The sequence below is a fragment of the Pteropus alecto genome, unplaced genomic scaffold, assembly GCF_000325575.1.
Source record: "Pteropus alecto unplaced genomic scaffold, ASM32557v1 scaffold3, whole genome shotgun sequence".
NCBI classification, from domain to species: domain Eukaryota; kingdom Metazoa; phylum Chordata; class Mammalia; order Chiroptera; family Pteropodidae; genus Pteropus; species Pteropus alecto.
In genome coordinates this window covers 70,306,166-70,329,995 of record NW_006442484.1, presented here as the reverse complement: position 1 = coordinate 70,329,995, position 23,830 = coordinate 70,306,166, and the positions used below count along the sequence as shown (strand labels likewise).

General features: G+C 33.3%; 1 protein-coding gene and 1 pseudogene across 1 annotated transcript in view; one reads left to right on the top strand and one right to left on the bottom strand.

Moving 5' to 3' along the window:
- Positions 1-23,830, top strand: part of KANSL1L (KAT8 regulatory NSL complex subunit 1 like) — a 120,620-nt gene that overhangs the window by 31,494 nt on the left and 65,296 nt on the right. The window contains exons 2-3 of the mRNA XM_015596468.2: positions 529-1,642; positions 23,212-23,353. Coding sequence (XP_015451954.1) covers positions 558-1,642; positions 23,212-23,353 — 1,227 coding nt within the window. The 5' untranslated portion in view covers positions 529-557. The remainder of the gene's footprint in view (positions 1-528; positions 1,643-23,211; positions 23,354-23,830) is intronic.
- On the bottom strand, positions 11,989-20,612 carry LOC112470290 (annotated as a pseudogene).

Genomic DNA, 23,830 nt, shown 5'->3' with positions numbered 1-23,830 from the left:
ATGGCATCTTGAGTTGTACAGTTGAGCCTTGAACAACAAGGATTTGAACTGCATGGGTCCACTTATACATAGATTTTTTTTTTAATTGATACTGTAAATACTGTATTTCCTTCTGATTTTCTAAATAACATTTTTTTCTCTAGTGTAAGAATACATATGATATACAAAATATATGTGAATCAACTTTGGGGGAATCAAAAGTCGTATGAGGATTTTTGACTGTGACAGGTTGGTTCCCCTAACCCCTGCGTTGTGCAAGGGTCAGCTGTATTTACATCCACAAGTATTTGTCTAACACTTATTGTGCTAGATAGTGTGAAACTTTGGAGTTTTGAGTATTAGACCCACAGTTAGAGTGTAAGATTTAAGTGAATTCACCTGCTCTTTCCTAGTGTTAGGAGTTGGGAAATAAAGGAGTTTGGTTTTGTTCACATTTCAATCAAACATTAAACATGTTGCCCTTGGAAAATGTATAAGCATAAACCATTTTTTCTAGATATTTGATTGTTTATTTTTACATTATTTTAGGTTTCCAGTAATTATCTGGTGGATTCGCCATGACCCCAGCTCTGAGGGAGGCAGCAACAAAGGGTATCTGCTTTTCATCTTTACCAAGTACCATGGAGTCTGACAAGATGCTATGCATGGAGAGTCCAAGAACTGTAGATGAAAAACTAAAGGGAGACACTTTCTCTCAGATGCTGGGATTTCCAACTCCCGAACCTACTCTTAACACTAATTTTGTGAATTTAAAACATTTTGGCTCTCCTCAGTCTTCAAAACATTATCAGACAGTTCTTTTAATGACTTCTAATTCTACATTAAATAAATACAATGAGAATTATAAACAAAAGAAATTAGGGGAGCCCAATTGCAATAAACTGAAAAACATACTGTGTAATGGCAGCAACATTCAGCTCACTAAAATCTGTCATTCTCATTCTGAAGAGTTCATCAAAAAGGAATCTCTGTCAGATACCACAAGCCAGTGCATGACAGATGTAAAAATTATTTTGGATTCAAATATAACCAAAGACATTAATATAGATAAAGTACAACTACAAAATTGTAAATGGTACCAAAAGAATGCACTTTTGGATACAGTTACTGATGCTGAGAGTAAAAAGGGTTTGTTGCACTGCGCTCAAAAGAAAATGGGGCCTGGCCATTCTGATGCGCTTATTAGTTCTTCAGCTGCTGTAAAAGAGGAGGAAGTGAATGCTCGTTTACTTCATTGTATAAGCAAACAGAAAATTTTACTTCGCCAGGCTAGAAGAACTCAGAAACATTTGCAAATGTGCCTGGCAAAGCATGTTGTTAAACACTATGATCAGCAAATGAAATTTTCTATGAAACATCAACTCCCTAAAATGAAGATCTTTCATGAACCTACCACAATTTTGGATAACAGTTTACCTAAATGCACTGAAATTAAGCCAGACATCAACTTATTGACTGCAGAGAAATTGTGGAATGATGCAAAAAATGGCTTTGCACGGTATACAGCTGCAGAAATACAAAGATTTGCACTGTCTGCTACAGGGCTGTTGTCTCATGTTGAAGAGGGTCTGGATTCTGATGCAACTGATAGCAGCTCTGATGATGATTTGGATGAATATACCATTAGAAAAAATGTGGCAGTGTAAGTGCAAAATTATTATTAGACCTTTTACTGTTCTGTATATAGCAGCAATTTTGTCTTGATTTTAAGATATGTTAGATGGAAATAGATTTTCTAAAATCTTAATGCCATAATCTTTAAGTTATAGAACTAGTAAATTTTTTAAATGTTTCATTTGTTAATCTACCATGTGTGAATATATATATACGATTTAAAAATAAGTTACCCAACTGCTCTATCTAGGAAAAACCAATACAAGATTAATAAAAGCTAATTAGCTATAAGTAAGCATTTTTCCTATTCTTGAATATAATAGGTTATGGACAAGGCCTAAATTTTTGCCTAAATAATCTAGCCAATATGTGTATTGGCTAGATTGTATCTCAAAAAACAAAGTCTCACATAGGGAGCCTTCATTGACTTCAGGAGTTTATCAGTTGAGAGTACATATAGGTTGACCTGCTACATTCTATTTTTATTTTTAACTATTTACATACTCTTAGTCATAGCTTTCAGCTCTGGTCTTTACTAAGTCAATTTTTGCTAGATTAATGTAGCCAAAACAAAACCATAATATCAGCTATTAGATACATGTTGAATACTTATTATGTGCTGGACCCTAGAGATTCCGTTGTGGGCTAAATATTCACAGACTCTACCCTCTTGGGAATGTACTTCGAAGAGAGGTTTCTAGATATTAAAAACAAAACAAAAACACAAAAATAGTTTTACTTATTATATTAACATTCCAGAACAGCTCTATATGATAGAAGTTTCTGAGATGATGGAATGTTCTGTCTCTATGCTATCCAGTAGGCACTAGCCTCATGTGGCTATTGAACAGTTGAAATGTGGCCAGTGCAACTGAGGAACTAAAATTTTAATTTTATTTAATTTGAATTTTATTTAAATAGTGAGATAGAACATAGTTAATAGCATTCAGGGAGTATGTTAATGTCCTTCAATTGATGCAAAATACTGTATGCGTATATGGTATTTTGAGAGGAAAAATCTATTTTTATCAAATTATAAATGAGTATCAAAATTAGAAGATGAACATGTTACTTTTTACTAATAAATTGAACAGTATATTTTTATAGTAAGGAATAAAATGTAAAGCAAAGTGAGCATTCCAGTCTTTTGGTGTTCTGTTATCACTATATTTGAAATTTGTTTGAAGATGAGACCTAATAGTTACTGAGCACATGTTATTTTTCTGAATGACATTGTGCTATTTACATATGATATTTTATCCTTTCAGCAACCATGAGAGGTAATTGTTGTTATCCTCATTTCATTTAAAAAGAAACAGGTTCAGCTTGATTAAGTAACTTGCCCATGGACAAAAAGCCAAATAAATGGTGGAGCTAGGTTTCTTGCTCACGTATATGAGACTTTTAAGTCCATGCTTTTTCTGTTGGACTGTGCAGCTTTGTCAATGTTGTATCATTGATGATGATAGCCACAAGAATTATCAAGCACATGTGCACTGAAAAAGGTCCATCAATTTTTATATTTATAATTCTTTTGAAGTAATTAAAGTTTATCAAATTTAGTAGGTAAATTTAGTACATTATTTACTTTTTTGTTGTAGTCAAGAATAGCTAATGGATAGGTTTACCTATTCTAAGCTAGAAACAAATAAGTCATGTCTTTCTAGACTATTTTGACCTTTATTAGCATTCTCCTTCATTGCTTTCCTACAGCATTTAATATGCCATACTATTTATCATCAAAATATATTTGTCCTATATAATTTGCTAATATATCTCTTAATAACCCAGTACCTAGTAAGGGTGGAAACTACATTTTGTACTTTTAAAAAATCTCACATGTCAAGCAAATAATTACTAATAGGTCAAACATTTTTTAAGATGAGCATTTACCCCTTGAATTTAGTGAGAGAACACTAAGTTCAGACATTTATATAAAACGTACACAAATGAAGAATTTCAAACTATTGAAAAAAATTTTATACAAAGCATCAAGCAATATCTTCTCATTTTTTTTTTTTTCTCCACGTTAACTTTGCCAATTTATTGAGGAAAATTGAAGTAAAGTAGCCTGGAAAGAAATTGGATTCAAGCTTGGAAAGTTTATTTTTCATTCTTTTTTTTTCCTTCCCCCCCATAATCAACTGGAAGTGCTTCAGGGTTGCTAGACATACATTTTAGGAAAATAATGAATTTATAGAGTTTAATATTCAAGATACACATCTAGCTTTTTGCATTCCTGGCCACTTAATATTATGATGCCTCGGTTATTAAAGCTCGTATTTATATTTCTAGAAGTCAGATACATTTTGTTCTAAGGTTACACTCATCTGATCAACTCAAATCACTAATACTAAGTTTATAGAATAACTTTTTGAAATCTTTAATTCACTGATTATTTGATAATTTTTCAGGCTTCTTTGTTTTTTGCTATTTGAACTCTAACATTTCCTGATTTCTTTTTATATAACACCAAAAATTGAATATTAAATTCTGTTTGTTTTGAATATTTTTACTAATGCTAATAGATTCCTTGTATGTAGGAACAGTCGTTTCTCAACATTTTACTAATTTTGATTAGACCGAATTTTGAGAACAAATAATAATTTTAATTATTTATATCTTTTGATGTGAGTATAAAATTGATTTCTTAATTTGTTATTTAAATTGAAATTAGTTATGTTTCAGGTTGTTAAGTTCATTTTATAATTTAAAACATCCTGATAAGGTTTTTTTTGTTTTTTTTTTTTTTCTTCTTTACATTTTCTTCTTACATTTCTGGAAACTCACTTTTCAAATGTAGATGAATATTTTTAATACATATAATAATAGTTCAGAATTAAACAAATGTAAAATAGGTAAATTAAATTTTCATTATCTCTATTGAATATAAATAGACTTCTCAACTTAAATCGTAAGGTCTACAGTGTCAAATAGTAAAGTTGATTTTAATTTTAAACAACTTAAGGGCAAGTATTACTTTTTTTTGTATTGTATATATACCCTCTGCCTAGCATTGTCTACTTTTTAGTGCTTGTTTTGTATTTGTTGAGTGAATAAATGAATATTTCTGTATTTGTATATGTAGTTGGAAAGATACAAAAATTGGGGTTGACAATCCATTAAATTTCTCTATGTTTTCTTCAATTCTGTAGTTTAATCTTTACTTGATTTCCCTGCCCTTTCTTGCTTTGTCTCTAGTACCAAACTAACACAAGATGTGTCTTGTACAATTTAGAACCAGCATGAGTGTGTGTTCAATAATGAAATATACAAAAGTATGGACATTTAATAGTAATTATTTAACATTTGCAACTTTTAAAAGTTAATAAGTAAAATGTATTATATTTATCTCTAAAATCTTAGATTATATTATAAAAGCCTTTTCTTTTTTTCTTTCTTTCATTTTCTTCTTTTAAGTTTATAGCCCTGTAAAAAAAAAAAAAACAAATTCCTTCACTCTGACTAGGGAGTTTAGCTGTAAAGGAATATGATTGTTTTAGGAAATTGGAAAGCACTCACATTCACCATTACCTTTGTTATTTTAAATATGTATTTTACTTGCCCCTTTTTCTTTCCTTCCAAAAATACAGGCAGTAGATTAATTGAAAACGCCATTATTGATATACTTGAAAAATAACTTGGTTCAGAGACTAGTATGCATTAGAAAAATGTTTTAAAGTTAATTTCATTTGGAAAGAAACAGAATTTTTTTGTAGGTTTGAGATATAATCTTTATAACATGAATGGGACACCCACCCCCACTTCAGCTGCACTGTTCTCTGTTCCTTTGGTGAAGGAGCAGAGGTTCTGGGTATACTAGTATTAAAATCATAGCTTACTCGTGACCCTGAACAAAGGTTAAAGTTATTTTTAACCCCCTGAATTAGATTATTCTTTGGTCTAACTTAGATTCTGGAGATAATTAGATGAAATATTATATATGAAGTACCTATTCATAATAGTGCACTGATTTGGCAGCAATTAAAGAGTGTCTTATCAAGCAGTTTACTACAGTGGAAGACTAGAGTTTAATATTCCATGAGAAACTTGGGAAGCCAGTATAAAATACACACCTAAGTTAACCCATTTGTGAGGTGAAGCAGCTGGAATACTTGTGCATTAAATCCCATTAGTTAAGGTTGTTCCTGGTTGTGTTAATTCCCTTGCACTTCTGTTCTGCCACTTGGGTGACAAAGCAGGCTCAAGGAACAACAAAAACAACCTCAAAGAAATGCAGGTGCTGACACTTGGAAGTCAGATCTGTGTGTGCTGAGCTGGTAAGTGAGGGGATGTGGATGGGTGACTGATAGACTGCTACAATTATTTTACCTCTCTTCTGGTTGTAAACTTTAGAGTTCTAGCATTTCTTTTGTTCTGGGAAATGACATAAGTTACTTTTGGGAATTATGTAGAAAAACACACAGATTTTGACACAGAAAAATATAGTTCTTTGTCTTATTCAAGGAAACTTGCCAGTGTTTTCCAAGTCATACAGCCGTCTTGGCTGTTGGGAGAAAGACTCCACATCATTTCCCCAAATTAGTTCTCATATGTTTTTTCTTTAAGTTTTTTACTTTGGTATGTAAATAGTCTTGTTGAGGAAATTCTTTTAAACAAAATGAGACATTTACCGAGAAATAATTGTTGTTTAGTTATAAGCTGCCAGGTGAATCTTTCCAGATTGAAAGAGCTAATTTCTTCCAGACCTACGGAAATGAGTACTCATAGTTTTCTTTACACTTTCCTATTTTGCCAGTAGAAAGGAAAAGACGTAAAAACCAGGTAATGAATTTCCTTTTGAGAAACTGGATAAAGAACAGTATGAACTCAGTATGACATTGAGAGAGTAAAGAGACTAAGGGCATTTCATTAATAAATTGAAAATAAGAGTACCTTTATATTTGTATAATATGAAGTTGACAAATTGTTTTGCATTCATTATCTTTTAAATTTTCTCCACTTTGGAAATAGATGAGCAAGTCTGATTTTGTTATCTTTTGCTTATATAGGGAACAAAGAAAAAGTTCAGTGAAGAACAATCCTAGAGAAATTGCAATAATACTTGAGTGACAATTTGTGAGGTTCATAGCAAAATTAAGCAGAGTTCCCATTTGTTCCCTTCAGCCTCCTGCCCATACACACAATTTCTTTCACTTTCGACATCCCCCACCACAGTGGTAATTTGTTACAATCGGTGAAGCTGTATAGATGTGTCATTATCACCCAAACTCCATAGTTTACATTAGAGTTTATTCTCGGTGTATATTCTATGGGTTTGGACAAATGTATAATGACACGTGTCCACCATTGTAGCATTATACACAGTAGTTTCACCCTACAGATCCTCTGTGTTCTGCCTATTCATTCTTCCCTCCTTCCAACCCGGGCAACCACTAATCTTTTTACTGTCTCCCTAGTTTTGCCTTTTCCAGAAAGTCATATAGTTGGAATCATACAGTATGTAGCCTTTTCAAATTGGCTTCTTTCACTTAGTAATATGCATTTAAGTTTCCACCATGTCTTCCTACTTTGATAGCTCATTTCTTTCTAGTTCTGAATAATAATCTAGCTCTGAATAATAATGTGGATGTAGCACAGTTTATTCATTTACCTGTTGAAAGATGTCTTGGTTCTTCTAGGTTTTGGAAATTATGAATAAAGCTGCTATAAACATTCACAAGCTTTTTGTATGGACGTAAATTTTCAGTTCATTTGCATAAATACCAAGGAATGCTACTGTTAGATTGTATGGTAAGAATATGTATAGTTTTGTAAGAAACTGCCAAACTCTCCTTTAAAATGGCTATCCTAACTAATAGTGGGTGAGAATTCCTGTTGCTCAACATCCTTGCCAGCTTTTTATGTCAGTGTTTTGGATTTTGGCTGTTCTAATAGGTGTGTATCTTATTGTTTTAATTTGCAATTCCATAATATCATATGGTGTGTTTGTTCCTCAAACTCTTTTGCCAATTTTTTAATTGGGTTCTTTTTTAATAGTTGAGTTTTAAGAATTCTTTGTATATTTTAGATAACAGTTCTTTATCAGATATGTCTTTGCAAATATTTTCTCCCAGCCTGTGGCTTGTCTTCTCATTCTCTTATCAATGTCTTTTGCAGAGCAAAAGTTTTTAACTTTAATGAAGTTAATTATTTATTTCGTGAATCATGCCTTTGGTGTTTCTATCTAAAGTGTCATCACTATATGCAAGGTTACCTAGATTTTCTCCTATGTCATCATCTAGGAGTTTTATAGTTTTGTGTTTTATGTTTAGGTTTATGATCCATTTTGAGTTAATGCTTGGTATCAGGGTAAGATTTATGTCTAGATTCATTTTTTTTTTTGCATGTGGATATCCAGTTTTTCCAACATCATTTGTTGAAAAGACTGTTCTTTCTCCATTTTATTGCCATTGTTCCTTTCATCAAAAATCTCTTGACCATGTTTATGTGGGTTTATTTCTAGAGTCTCTGTTCTATTGATCTGTTTGCCTTGCTTACTGTAACTTTTATACTAAGTCTTAAATATGGATAGCATCAGTCCTCTGACTTTGTAGGTTTCCTTCAATATTGAGTTGGCTATACTGGCTCTTTTTTCTATATAAACTTTAGAGTCACTTTGTCAGTATCTACAAAATAACTCATGGGGATTTTGATTGGGATTATGTTGAATCTATAGATCAAATTGGGGAAACTAATATATTGACAATATTGAGTTTTTCTGTCCATGAAATGGAATATCTATTTACTTAGTTCTTTGATATATTTCATCAGAGTTTTATAGTTTTTCTCAAATAGATTTTGTATCTGTTTTATAAGATTTATACCTAAGTATTTTATTTTGGGGGGTGCTAATGTAAATAATATTTTTAATTTACATTCTACTTATTTATTGCTAGTATATAGGAAAGCAGTTGACTTCTGTATATTAACCTTGTGTCTTGCAACCTTGCTATTATCACTTAGTATTCATAGTTTGTTTTGTGTGCGTGCGCACGCGTGTGTGTGTGTGTGTGTGTGTGTGTGTGAGAGAGAGAGAGAGAGAGAGAGAGAGGGAGATTCTTTTGGATTTTTCCAATAGAACAAAGAGTATTCTGCCTTACAAACCTATATATTTTTTATTTCCTCTTCTATTCTCATTAACTAGGATTGTCAGTATCATGTTGAAAAGAAGAGGTGAGAGAATATCTTGCCTTATTTCTGATCTTAGTAAGAGATTTTGTAGTTTCTCAGCATTAAGTACGATGTAGCTATAGGTTTTGATAGATAACTCAACTTGAGGAAATTCTCTATTCAAGTTGAGGAAATTCTCTCTATTCCCAGTTTACTGAGAGTTTTATCATGAATGAGTATTGAATTTTATAAAATGCTTCTAATGATAATGATCTTGTGATTTTTCTTTTTGATGCAATGTGATGATGATGTGCATCTAATGATAATGATCTTCTGATTTTTCTTTTTGATGCAATGTGATGATGATGTGATGCCTGTTAATAGATTACATAATTGATTTTTGAATGTCAAACCATTCTTGCATACCTGGCATAAGTCCCATTTGGTCATAGCTTATGTCTTTTTATATATAAATTATATAATTTTTCATGTTAGCTTGAGAAGAATTTGTAATCTGTTGTTGGGTGAAGTAGGCTGTAGATGTCAGGTATTTCCAGTTAAGTAATGGTATTGTTGAATTCAACTGTATCTGTACTGGTTTTCTGCTTGCTGGATCTGTGCATTTCTGAAAGACGGAGTGTTAAAGTCTGTAACTATAATAGTGGATTAATTGATTTCTCCTTGCAGTTTTGTCAGTTTTTGCTTTATGTAGTTTGATGTTCTTTTATTAGGCTCACATTAAAGATTGTTATCTTCTTAGATTATTGACCCTTTAATTTTATGTAATATTCCTCTTTATCTGTCATAGCCTTCCTTGCCCTGAAGTCTGCTCTGTCTGAAATTAATATAGCTACTGCCACTTTCTTGTGATTAGCATTAGCTTGGCATAATTTTCTTTATTCCTTTACTTTTAATCAGCATACGTCTTTATATTTAAAGTGAGTTTCTTGTGGACAGCGTACAGTTGGGTCTTGTTTTTGGTCCACTCTGACAATCTCTGTCTTGTAGTTAGTGTATTTAGAACATTTAGACCGTTGATGTTTAGAGTGATTAATGATATAATTGATTAACATCTACCATATTTGTCACTGTTTCTTATTTGTTGCCCTCATTTTTTTTGCTTTTATTGTTGTCTTCCATGCTTTTTCTGCCTTTTGCAGTTGTAATTGAACATTTTATATGATTTACTTTCCTTTTTTAGCATAACAGTAATACTTTTTTAAACTTTTTTTAGTGGTTACCTTAGAATTTGCAATGTACATATACAGCTTATCCAAATTATTTTTTAAACAACATTAATACCTCTTCTTGGGTAGTTCGAGTACCTTAGAATAACAAAATAATCCTAATTCTTTTTTCCTCTCCCTTGTATCATTTTCACTTATACATAAACATATAAGTATTCACACATAACCACACACAGGCATACATAATTGATTACACTGTTGCTGTTATTATTTTCAACAAATCATTAGATTTATTATCAGATCCATTAAAGATAAGAAAAACAAAAGTTATTTTACTTTCACTTGTTCTACAGTATTCTTCTTCTCTAACCTATACAATTTTCCTTCTCTCTAAAAGAAAAACTTTTAACATTTGGCATAGAGGGGAATAACGTCAATATAGTGTGGAATTTGGCTTGGATTTTTCCCCAAACCGTTTTAAATGTAAATGTTTTGGAATGATCAAGGGGCAAGCTTTTTTACAACTAAAGAGTAAGCTTTAGTTGTATAAGAAAAATCTTGAAAATTCTGTGTAAGTACCCTCTTATATTGTAATAAAGTGCTGATTTATTGGCTTTAAAAATTGCTATATGTTCCACTATCTTAAAAGGTCTGAAGATGTCATAAGTTCAGTTGAAGAAGCTGTGAGGATAGTTCCCTTGCATTAAATGAAAAATTTCAGGCTATCTAGATGATAGTTTTAATTTTTATTAAACTGGTCTCTATTAGAGTGATTATCTTTAAGGACCCACTTTAAAGGAAGAAACATGATCTCCAGGATATGAATGAAGCTTTAAAGGCTGGCTTATTGATGCAAATGCCAGTGGAAACTTAAACTGTACTGATATTTTTATAAGGATTGTTATTTTGTTAGCACTCAGATTTTGAAATTACATAGGTTTTGAGTGGTCTGGCTCTAATTCTGTTTTCTTCCTAAATTCAGCTATTTTTATTTTATAGAACAGGGTTATCAGGAATGCACATATATGGTGTTATAGCAGAAATGCCTGTACTCAATTCTGGGTTAGTGACAGTCACCTTTCTGAGTAACAAGCATAGTCTAGTCAACTTTTACACCATTATTTTTCACTGCCCATCGTGGCCAGCAGGACCATCACAAGCCCATTTGTGTGCAGTAGAAGAAGATGCTCCTTCCACTGAGCAGATTCAGATTTGTAATTTTAGGGCTCAGAGTGCAGAACTCTTACTGGATTTTAGTTCTGCTTGCCCATTCAGGCAGGATCTGTGCAGTGTATAACAATAGTACCCACTTATCTGTGATTTCACTTTTCATGGTTTCAGTTACCCGCAGCCAACATCAGTCTGAAAATATTAAATGGAAAAATTCCAGAAATAAACAATTTATAAGTTTTAAATTACACACCTTTCTCGGTAGCATAATGACATATCATGCTGCTCACTCCATCCTGCCCGGGACGTGAATCATCCCTTTGTCCAACATATCCACACCATAATATGCTACCAGCCTGTTGGTGACTTAGCCGTCTTGGTTATTAGATTGACTGTCTCAATATCTCAGTGTTTGTATTCAAGTAACTCTTCTAATGCCCCAAAGTGCAGGAGTAGTGATACTAGCAATTCGGATATGCCAAAGAGAAGTCGTAAGTGCTTCCTTTAAGTGAAAAGGTGAAAGTTCTTAAGGAAAGAAAAAGGTTATATGCTGAGGTTCCTAAGATGCATGGTAAGAACAAATCCGTGAAATTTAAGGAAGAAAAGAATAAATTCATGGTAGTTTTGCTGTCACACGTTATGGCCACAGTGCATGACAAGTACTTAGTTAAGATGGAAAAGGATTAAATTTGTGGGTGGAAGACATGAACAGAGACAGATCATGCTCACCTGACCTTTATTACAGTATATTATAATTGTTTTATTATTAGTTACTGTTAATCTCTTACTGTGCCTAATTAGTAAACTTTATCATAGGCATGTATGTATAGCAAAAAAATAGTGTGTGTGTGTGTGTGTATATATATATATATATATATATATACTAACCATAGTTTCAGGCATCTACTGGGGGTCTTAGAATGTTTCCCCCATGGATAAGCAGTGACCACCATGGTTTGGTTTGGCTTCCTGAACAAAAGAGACACGCACATGTGCAAACTCACACACAGTGCTTTTTCAACTTGCTAAAGTACATGACTTCAGACTGTTCTCTTAGCAAATACATTTTGATCAGTTTAAAAATTTATTTACTTTATTTATATGTCCCTAGTTATCAATGTTTGATATTATGCAAGGATTTTAAAAACATAGTTAAGACTGTTTAACAGACCATTAACTTTGAAAATTCTTTCTATGCAATGGAAAGGGGGTTAGTATTGATAGACTGCATGAGTATTCCCCAACCTCCCTTTGTTCTTTCTCTTATCTTTTCTTTAGCTGGAGGGGAGGGGGCGTATAGATGGTAGGAGGAGGACAAAAGTAAGTTTGCCAGTCTGATATGTGAATCTTTTTAAACTTAATACTGAAAACTTTAGGCAGTTGATATACTGGGTTCTGCCAGAGTTTCAGGCAGAATCACACAATATATTAAGATTGTTTTGTTCCTTTTTATTTCTACTTTCTTTTGGAGAACTCTTTTTTAAGTTCCAGTCTCATTGTCCTTGGACATCCTAAATCCCACCCCTTAATTTGGTTTATCTCCATGCCAAAATTTCCTAACATTCACAACTGTTTTATTTTATGCTTGTTTGTTTTTTCTGTGAATGTATACAACTACGTGGTAGAATGTTGTTTTTAACTTTTATGTCAGTGAGGCTTAATTTTCTTAAAGACAATGAACATTTTAATGAGAACTTGTTAACCTAAATCATCCTAATGGCATAAAATATTTTTGAGGGAGGGGTGTATTAATGTATATGCTAAGCTGTCTTAACAGGAAGACCTCAACATGAATATGTAGAATTTCTTCTGTTTAAGTCAAGAATTGGGTATGCTTCACAGGGTTTGCAGGGACCTGTTGGTTTTGCTCTCCTTTAAGATGCTGCCCTGCCTACATTGTTGAAACTAATTCATCTTCATCTGATTTCCACACCCAATCATTTTTAATGACAGAGGTTATACATTATTTTGGCTCATATCTGATTGTCAACTTAGTCACATACACTAACTGCAAGTAAGGCTGGAAAATGTAGTCTTTAGTTGAGTTGTCATGGGCTCAGCTAAAACTCGGGGGTTTATTATAAAAAAGGAGAATGGATATTGAGGGAAAATAAGCAATCTGTTTAGTTTGCCCCTTTGGCCGCTCAAATACACATATACCTCCTTCACATAGAGAAAAACATCACCTCCTGATGGGTGTCAAAGTCACACTCAGTGGGTGGAATAAATTCCTCTTCGTCAGATTCAGATGTGGTTCCTATGATGTGGTGACCTGTAAACTAATAGTTTTTCTAACCATCTTGCCCTCTTGTTTTCTGTATATATGTTGGAGTGGGAACAGGAAAGCCACAGTGAAACTGCCACTGGGATACACATGATAGATCATTCCTGGTCCTTATAGTAATTAATAAGACTTCTTACTCTAGAACTGGAGTAAGGTCTTGGTAGGATTCTAATTCTGCTTTCTTAAGAGAAATTTCTTTGTTTTCCATAGTCCCTGACTTTGCTCTTTGGGAATTATTCCTTATCCATTATTTTTGTGTCTGTATCTGAAGTGGGTACTGGAGAGTGTACCCTTATTGAAGGCTGCACTACATTCTCAGCGTGCTTCGTTTTGGTGCAGATTTGGACTCCCTGAGTGTAGAGCATGTTTCACATGTGGTTTTATGCTAATAGAGTTTCCTCACAAATGTGGGTTTACATTCTGGTTGCCTCCAGTCAGTTACATGTGAAAATAACACAGCCAAAGATCTTATTTGGTCATAGTTGTTAATCATAAAGACAAGTTAGTTTACTAGTTATTTTCCTCTCTCCCTCAATTTAATGACTGCTACCTCAAGGCCATCAAAACAGTACATTTGGGTAGGAATTCATCTGATTCTTGTTCCTAAGCTGACTTTCACTCTGTGACTTAGAACTCTTTAAGAGAGATTCTTGGAATATATTTTTTTGTCATCTGTAGAGAAACAGTGGCTTTCCTATACCTTCGAGTCCCTATATTATGGGATTATCCATTAAGTTAGAAGTAGGTCGCAGTCAGAGAGAGCCTTCCTAAACTGAATTGTACTCCTTTTTTTCTCTGCTTGTAAACTAATTCTTGCCTAAATTCATTTATATTGGGCTTAAACAACAAGGAAAAGCCAATGGATTATACAGTTTTCTGCTTCTGCTAGAGCTATAGTCTTGTTGGTTACTTGGTCTCTCTTTGAAATCATCATTTTTTGCTAGTATAGTATAGTGTACAGAAAGGATAACCTATAACATTTCTTTCCTACTAGAGTAACTTAGAGGCAGGATACAGTAAGCAGGTGGGTTTCTCTCATGGCACACGCTATTGGTCATAACAACTTCTGTAACATTTAGCATAAAGGCTACGTTGTAGTAAGAAAAAGATTTAAAGGTATAGTGGCTAAAGCATGATATAACTGTTTTTCTCACAGAACAGTTGAGAGATAAATGGGTGATCATATAGGCTAAGTAAAAAGCTCTGCTTCCTTGAAATTGTCCAGAAACACCTAAAACAGGAATCTTTGAGCTACTTTTATCTTTTTTTTTTTTAAGATTCTGGCCTAATATGCAACTATAGTATTTTTTAAGGCAATGAGATTTTACATGTGAAATATTAGAAACAAAATAGAAAGAGAGAGATCGCAAGTACACGCATGCATGCACACGTAAAAGTTGAGTTCTAGCCTTCATAGAATCAAGTTACTGATACTACACTTGCTCTTTGGCTGTAAATAACTAGAAAACTGGACAAAATATAGTTATTTTTCAGAAAATGGACATAATGGACATAAGACAGCAAAGGGCAGAGCTTCAGTGATCTCTGAGAAAAGAGAAACGGGCGAACCTTGTGATTGCTCTTGTTTTCTGCTTGATGGCACTTTCTGATCTCTGATGCAGGGAGAGGAAAGCCAAGTGGAGCATAGTGGTTTTACTTAATTGAGGCAAAGATTAAAGTTGGGAGGCTGAGATAGCTGGAGTTGGTAGATCAGAATACTGAAGTTGAAGGACCTGCTTAAGTAAAGAAAAAGCTCCAGAAATCTTCATGTAGTCCCCTAAGAGACTTTCATTGAATACTGAGCTATGCATGTGTAGGTGAAACTCTAGGAGCAGACAAAGAACTGTTAGAAAGCCGTAATCTGAACCATTTTCATTGTGCATGTGGGGTTGGACGATGTTTGAGTTCTGAATAATCAGAGCAAAGGGAACTTTACTGAGCATTTGGAGCATTTCATAGAGACCCCAGAAAGGTCACACTTCAAGAATATGCTGAATTAGCCCTAGTCGATGGGTACGCTACACCTCTAACAGATTTTAAAGCAAGCTGGAAAGAATGAAGTAAACAGCAAGTAATTTAATAATCTGTTGAAAGAAATTTATCACTCTTTAAAGGAAGACCATAAAATCCAGAAATTCAACAACATAATATTCATAGCGTACATAATATGTGTTAATATACGTACACATAAATATATGTGTGTATATATAACACTAAATATCTATATATCAACTACTTGACATGCAAAGGAGAAAAATCAGTAGAAACATACAGAAATGACACATGATGAGATTAGTTGGGAAAGACTTTAAAATACCTATTGTAAACAATCTCAAGTACTTAAAAGGAAAACACAAACTAGTGAGAAATTTAATGTACAGTAAAGGGCCACTAAACTTTTAGGGGGACAATATAATATCTGAGAAGAAACTTGTTTCAGATTAACATTAAGAGACTAGACATTAAGAAGTCTACATTTTAACATACAGCAACAGAAACTATCCAAACCGAAGTTCATAGGGTAAAAAGCCTAAAAGAAAATGAACATCAGTGATCTGGATACAATATCAGAAGTTCTAACATATATGTAATTGGAGTTCTGAATAGAAGAGGGAGGGGAAAAAGAAAAAAATATTAGGAAAAATAATGGCCACAACTTTTCCAAATTTGCTGAAAACCATAAAACCGCAGATTCAAGAAGCTCAGTAAATCACAAAGAGGATAAAAACAAAATCATACCAAAATATATTGTAGCAAATCACTTAAGTTCTAGTGATGTAGAGAAAATCTCAAAAGCAGTAAGTGGGAAGGGAGACATTTTATATAGGGGATCAAAGATATACCAAAAAAATAAATCACTGCTGACTTCTCATGAGAAGGCATGCAAGCTCGAAAACTGGAATGGTATATTTAAAGTGCTAAAAGGGAAAAACATGTCAAGTCAACCTAAAATTCTCTACCCGGTGAAATGATCTTTTTTTAAAAAAAGGCAAAATAATGTTTCCAAATAAAAGCTGAGAAAATTTGCTCAGTATACTGACATTACAAGATGAATGATAGTGAAAACTCTGATCTACATGAAGGAAAGAAGTGGCAAGAAATGGCATACATGTAGATCTGAAATATGTGGAGGCTACTACACATTTCCAAATAACTCATGGATCAAATAAAAAATCAGGATAGTGTTTGAAACAAAACTGAAAATAGCATATCTAATTTTGTGGAATGCAGCTACTAGATTACTAAAGCAGTGCTTAGATGAAAATTTATGGCTATAAATTCTTAGAATAGCAGAAAGGCATAAAGTCTGGTCTAAGTCTCCCACTGACAAAGCTACAAAAACATGAGCCAATGAAACCCAAAGCAAGAAGGAAAAAATTATAAAGTGTAAAATCAATGAAATAGAAAACACAAAAGCATAGAGTATCAGTGAAACCAAAAGCTGAATCTTTGAAAAGATTAATTAAGTTGGTAAATTTCTAGATAGATCAGGAAAAAGATTACCAAGAGCAGGAAAAATAAAAACATCGTATGCATGTTATAGGCATTAATAGAATAATCAGAATATTATGAGCAATTTTATGCCAATAAGTTCAACAAAGTAGGCAAAATAGACTAAGTGAAAGACACAAATTGCCAAAGCTGACACAGGAAGGAATAGAAAACTTGAAAAACATATCAATTAGAGAAATTGAATTAATAAGAATCTGATAGGAAACCAGCCCCAGATGGCTTCACTGAATAATTTTCTTGAAAATAATTCCAATCCTACACAAACTCCTTCAAAAAATAGAGGAGGGAACACTTCTTGACTCATTTTATGAGGCAAGCATTAATTTAGTTTCAAAAGCAGACAAAGACATTATAGGAAAACAGATCAATATCTTTTTTGATTGTAGATGCAAAATTTCCTTAATGAAATAGCAAATAGAGTCAACCAAAAAAAAAAAAATCATGACCACAAGGATTTATATTGGGAAGGAAGGTTAATATTCAAAAATCAAAGAAAAAAACATTTCCATTGAATCAAAAAAACTGACAAAATTCAAACCCACACATCATAAAAACAACAAACCCAGAATAGACATTTTATATAGGAGATCAAAGATATACTTTTAAAGTCTGATAAAGGACATTTATAGAAAGTATACAGCTAACATTACATTCAATGATGAGAGAGTGCTTTCTCTGTAAGGTCAGGAAGTAGGTAAGGGTGTCCACTCACATGACATAATTAGCGTTAACTGGAATTCCTAGCCAGTGTAGTAAGGTAAGAAAAATAATAAAAGGCATCCAGGTTAAAAATAATAAAACTCTTTATTTGCAGTTTACATGATATATATAAAATCCTATGGACGCTGAGGAAGCTACTAAAACTCAAGTGAATTTAATAGGGTCCGAGGATATAAGGTCACTATACAAAAACCAATTGATGTTTTTTTACACTAACATCCAATTTACAGATGATACAAACTAGCATCCATAAACGCGAAATAGAGAAAATTTTAAAACTGTATGAAACATAGCTGAGAGAAATTAATTCGTATGTAAATACACAGAGAAATAATGCCTTATACATTGATTGGAAGATTCAGTGTTATCCACCAGTAGATATGTAGATTCAAGGCAATCCTAATGAAAATGCTAGGAGGGTTTTTTTTCCCCCATGTGGAAATTGACAAGCTGATTCTCAAATTTAGAATAGTCAAAACAATATTGAGAAAGAACAAAGTTGGAGAATTTATACTACTGAATTTTAAGGATTAAAGTACAATAATAGCATGATGTTAAGATGTTGAGATAGATAAATATCCTAAGGAGCACGTGTGTAGTGTATTATGTATTATATATACAATACATATAGTGTTCATAGCCAGTCTTTATTAAGAATAGTTTTTTTTTTCTATTAAAGGATAATGGAATATTTCAACAAATGGTTCCAAAACTATCCTATAGAAAGAATCTCAACCCTTACCTCATACAATACATAGAAATAAATTAGAATTAGATTATAGATCTAAAAGCTAAAACTCTAAGATCTTAGAAACATGAATAAGTCTTTTTGACTGTTAGGCAAAGATTTCTTAGAACATAAAAAAGACCTATCCATAAAAGGCAAGTTTGATAAATTGGACTTCACCAAAAGTAGAATCGTTTGCTGCTCAAAAGACACCATTAGGAAAATGAAAGACAAGCTGCAGCATTTCCAATACATATAGTCTCACACAGGTCTTAGAAGAAGATAATTAAATGTGAGCGAAAGATTTGAGCACTTTGTCAAATGAAGTCATAATCTCTTGGGAAGCATGAGAGGCGTATGAAAACATGCTCTACATCAGGGACTGGAGAACTATTGCCCCGGGACCAAGTCTGGCCCATTGACTTTTTTTTTTTTTTTTTTAAGCGTAAACACATTCGTTTACTAACTTACAGGATAATGCTAATTAAACCAACACTCAGAAATATTGCATGAAAAATGTTTCTGATAAAGATAATTGAATACAGTAAAGAAAAAAAAGCAATGAGAGATTTGCTCATTGATGTGAGCTTGTTTATCTTTGCAGCTAATGCCTGTCCAAAAGGATGGTGGAATTTTTATTCAACTTTTTCATAGACTCGGGTACAGGTGACATTGTTCATGATTCGTTCCAACACTTATTTCCCATCTTCCAATTTTCTTATTATTGTACTTTCCCTCTCATCCCATTCCTGGTATTGAACCAATGCGTCGTAAAGTTGCAGGCAATATGAGTTTTTCTGCCATCAGCTGTAGTTTCTTTAAACTTCTTTTCCAGGTTACATGAAAATTTGTTTTCAGTGTGCTCTCCATTTTTATGGTGATTTTTTTTTTCCTGTCAAGTGATGACACAATCTGGTTTGGCCATGGCACTCATTTTTCACACAGCCTTTCCTTCTACTTCCCTCATGTACTCATCAAAGCTTTTGCTTTCCTCTAAGCGATATTTTTCTACCAGCTGCTGAATGGAGGCCATGGTGGGTGTGGAGGTGAGTACAGCGAACAGAACAGAGTGTGGCAAGGGCAACGTGGCCCCCTTAATTGTTTCTGTAAAAAAGTTTTATTCAAATGCAGTCACACCCATTCATTTATGTATCATCTATGGCTGCTCTCATGCAATAAGGGCACATCTGAGTAATTGTTAAAGAGACCATGTGGCCCACAAAGCCTAAAATATTTACTGTCTGCCTCTTTAAAGGAAAAGTTTGCCAATCCTTTGTCTAAAGGAATCAAATTCCAGGGAAGGTAAACTCTTCCTAGGTGAGCAGATAGCAGTAGAGAAGGTTGACCTAATTCAATGTATTTTTCCAGGATAGCCCTTATGTTTTGGGGGATTGTCATTTTCCACAACTGGATCGTCATTTTTGATTTTTTAATCATGGTGAATTCATAGTTATCAGTGAGCTAAAACTTATGTTAAAGGCAAAATTAATTTATATCAGTTCCTCTTTAAGTCTTGGTAACTTATGTAATATTAGAAAACTGTCTTATTCCGAAGAACTACACTTAAAGATCAAAACAGGGATGTAGGTTCATGATGACAAGAAGTACCAAGAGAAATTGTACTCAAAACAATTTGGTTTAAACAGCTTGTATTTATTTCCTTCAGCAAGTTAATTGGTGACTACAAACAAGCAAGAATGGGGATTGAAGGCATGTGCTGCTGTTCTGCAGACTGACTAGTCTCACTGCCTAGGTGGTCTCTAGTCACTGATGTCTTTGCCTTGATCTTCACTGGACGGAGGAGTCCCTCTCCTTATGGCCAGCATGTGGTGGTCTGTGATCCGTTAAACACATCAGAGAGATGCAGGGAGTCAGTGTTCTTAGTGGTCTGGCAGGACAGTCTTATATGCTAATTGGGAAGTCTAGACACTCTGGGTATGCCTCATTCTTATTTGTTGTTGCATCAGCTATGTTCTCATTGGTTGTACTCTAAATTATGTAAGCCATTGCATCATTGGTTATATAAGTTGTTTGCATAAGACTTGTTTTGACTTTAGGGTACAATAGGTATTAATCTCCTTTAAGTGAGATAGCCACATTGCTGATCTATAACATGTTTGCAGTGTTAATTATTTTTGAGAAAAATGTGTTTTCAAGCAAGAGAGCATTTTTGGTGGAAAAGCTTGTTTACTACTTTTAATTATAGCAAATGGATTTTATTCATGCCTATTAAAATGTAGGATAATGTATCCTTTATTGAAAATTTATTATTTTCAACTTCAGAAAGCCCCAGCATTATTTAGTTTACTTAAGTTTAATTCTTGTACTGATATTTTTCTATGTTAGTATAATTTAATGTAGTGTATGAGCATAAAAATGATTTTTGTAAATTTAATTTGAACATCAATATTTTTACAGTAGTACAATAACATGAACTCCATGAAATTTTTTTTCTTTATTTTATTTGACCATTAGTTAAATATCAGTTTGATAGCCAAGCAAAATTGCATGTCATAGGGAAATTTTCCAACTGGAACAAAATTTAATGAAAGTGTTTAAGATCATCTTTGATTTCCCCATGCTTACTACCATATCATACTTCTACAAGCCCTGTCAACTTTAAAGTGAACCTCGAACCCATCCTATCTTCATCTATCTCTTCTTTCATCTCCTTCTTCTTTCCCAGTGTAAGCCATTTTCGTCTTTTATGGAGTGTTTTAGTCAGAATAGGCTATGTTTAGAGTAACAAGTTAACCTCCTAATCTCAGTAGTTTACCTCAGCAAAGGTTTGCGATGGCTTACATAAATTCCAGTGTGGTTTGGTCTGTGATCCTCCTCCATCTTAAAGCTATGCTATCTGCACTAGTGGCTTTGAAGGTTGTCAGGTGGACTAGAAATGACAAGGTCACTTTTGCTTATAGCCCATTGGTCAGAACTAGTCACATGGCTCCAACCTAAGTGCATAGAAGGCTGGGAAATATAGGACAGCATGTGAAATATTTGGAGATCACAACTATCTGTGCCACACCCAGGTTATTATAGTTGCATCCTAATTGGTTTCCTGATTTCCTCTCATATCACACTTCAGTGCTTTCTCTACCTAGTAGCCAGAGTACTCAGAAAGATATTTTTGTTACTATCCTGCTGATAACTCCCTTTTTGCATAAAATCTAGCACTTTGCCATCACCAGTGCAACTACTGCATGATCTGGCCCTTGCCTTCCTCACTAATTTCACAATTGGCAGTTAGTGTTACAAGTATTATTTATTAATAGTGTGTATTTCGAATAGGCATTCTCTTTTATTTTGTCCATAGTTATAAAATCGTGATTTAAAAGAGTCAAATTTAAAACTTACAATAATGACTGTAAACTGAATAAATAATAATACCAAGAGAAGTCCTAATTTATATGAAGGTCTCCTCAATCACATTGTTGCAATTAGAATCTTTGAAAAAATAGCCTTTTGGGAACACTGATATAATGTAAAATCCTGTTATAATGGATAAATTCTATAAAGTTTGGTTACAATAATTATATTGTTTCTGACAATAAATGATCTTTTAGAATAAATGTTTTCTCTGGCTAACATATGGAAGATATTCTATTATGATTAAATGTGTTTTTAAAAAATTAATAAACTTTATTTTTTAGAGTAGTTTTAGGTTTATAGCAAAATTGAACAGAAAATACAGAGTTCACATATACCCCCCGTACCTACGCAAATATAACCTCCCCCACTATCACCATACTGCACCAGACTAGTGCATTTGTTTAAAATCTGTGAACCTACACTGATACATCATTATCACCCGAAGTCAATAGTTTACATTAGGGTTCTACTTTTGGTCTTATACATCCTAGGGGTTTTGACAATAAATGCAGTTTTTAGACAAATTTATCATAAAGTTTATGTTTTGACACTAACTAGTTATTGCCCTTCAGTTGTATCTTCAATCTCTGTCATGTTTTTCTTTGACAGTCTGAAGCTCCAAATTAATTATTGCAAACACATGCACGTGCGTGCGCGCACACGCACACAAGCATGCGCACACATACACACACACACACGAACGTTCCCTGAAATAATTGTTTTTTAGGTGGAGTGGTTGGAATATTTTCATAAAGTAATTAATTTGTAATCTTACATACTAGATTAGAGTAGCGCCCTTGCCAAAAGATAGAGCTGGGTAGGGTTCAACCCTTATTTTTAAATATGCTTGAAAAAGCCTTTATATAAATTATTGATCATCTCTGGCCTGTGAGTGCTGGGAATCAGGTTTTTAACAAGCCATTTATTTTAATAAACATGTCAAGATCTATGTATTTGGCATGCTTATTTGAAATGTAGCAGAGCAGTCATATTTCTGATAATTTTGACAGTTTCTTTAAATTGATTTCAAGTAATAGTGATTTCTGTTTTAGCAAATGGAACTTACATATAGTAAAATTGAGTAGTTACAGTTTGCTACATGGATTTAGATCTGGCACAGTTCAAATGACTTGTCTGATACTTGATGTCTGCTTGCATATAAAAGCCTCATGTAATAGTTTTTACAAGGTGTTAGTATTGTCATTCTTGTTTTCTTTTCTTTGCTGGCCCACTCCTATTTCAGCCCTTCAGCATCAATAAGGTATTAAGTAGCAAAAGAGATTATCCTACTGCTGGATAAGTAATACCAAAAAAACAGGTGTTTGTGGGAAAGATAAAATTAAATATGTTTATTTGATAAGAAGTTGATATGCCATTCTCGTATCATGTAATTAGATGTTTTGGAAAGGGAATTGGGATTGGATGACAGGAGTCAAGGAAGTTATTAAGCAGTCTCTGTGAAAACCTGATTGCCTTTGTGCTTTGACTAACAGTGTATGTCTTGTTCACAGTAACTGTAGTACTGAATGGAAGTGGCTTTTAGACAGAGCAAGAGTTGGCAGCCGATGGACGTGGCTTCAAGCCCAGATTTCAGAGCTAGAATACAAAATCCAGCAACTAACGGATGTTCATAGGCAGATTCGTGCCTCCAAGGTATTTTCTTATTTCTTAAAAAAATACTGTTTTAGTTTCTCCTTATTTCTCCACACAAAATAATTGTTACACTTTGCAAAAATGTAATGTTAAGATTTTTTTATATATTGATTGCTATAAATTGAAGCTATCTTTTTAATGCATTTGTAGTTATGATCATTTTATTACTTAAGCAATTCAGAACTGTTGGATTCTAGTTAATAGAAATGATACACAGTTTTTTGGTGTTAAACTACTTTGTTGGCATTTACTTTAACATATATAAGAAATTCTGAGTGTGTATCTTATTGGAATCTCCTTAGAGAGTTTTTGTTTATTTTGCTTTTTAAAAAATTATAAACAGTAAAAGTTCCAGAAAGCAATATGAACACCTGTGTACACACCCCCAAATTTATCAAATGTTAAATTTGCTAGTATAGGTTTAAGTTTCTAGAATAATAAAGCATTACTTGTACAAAGTACTTATGGCCTTTCCCA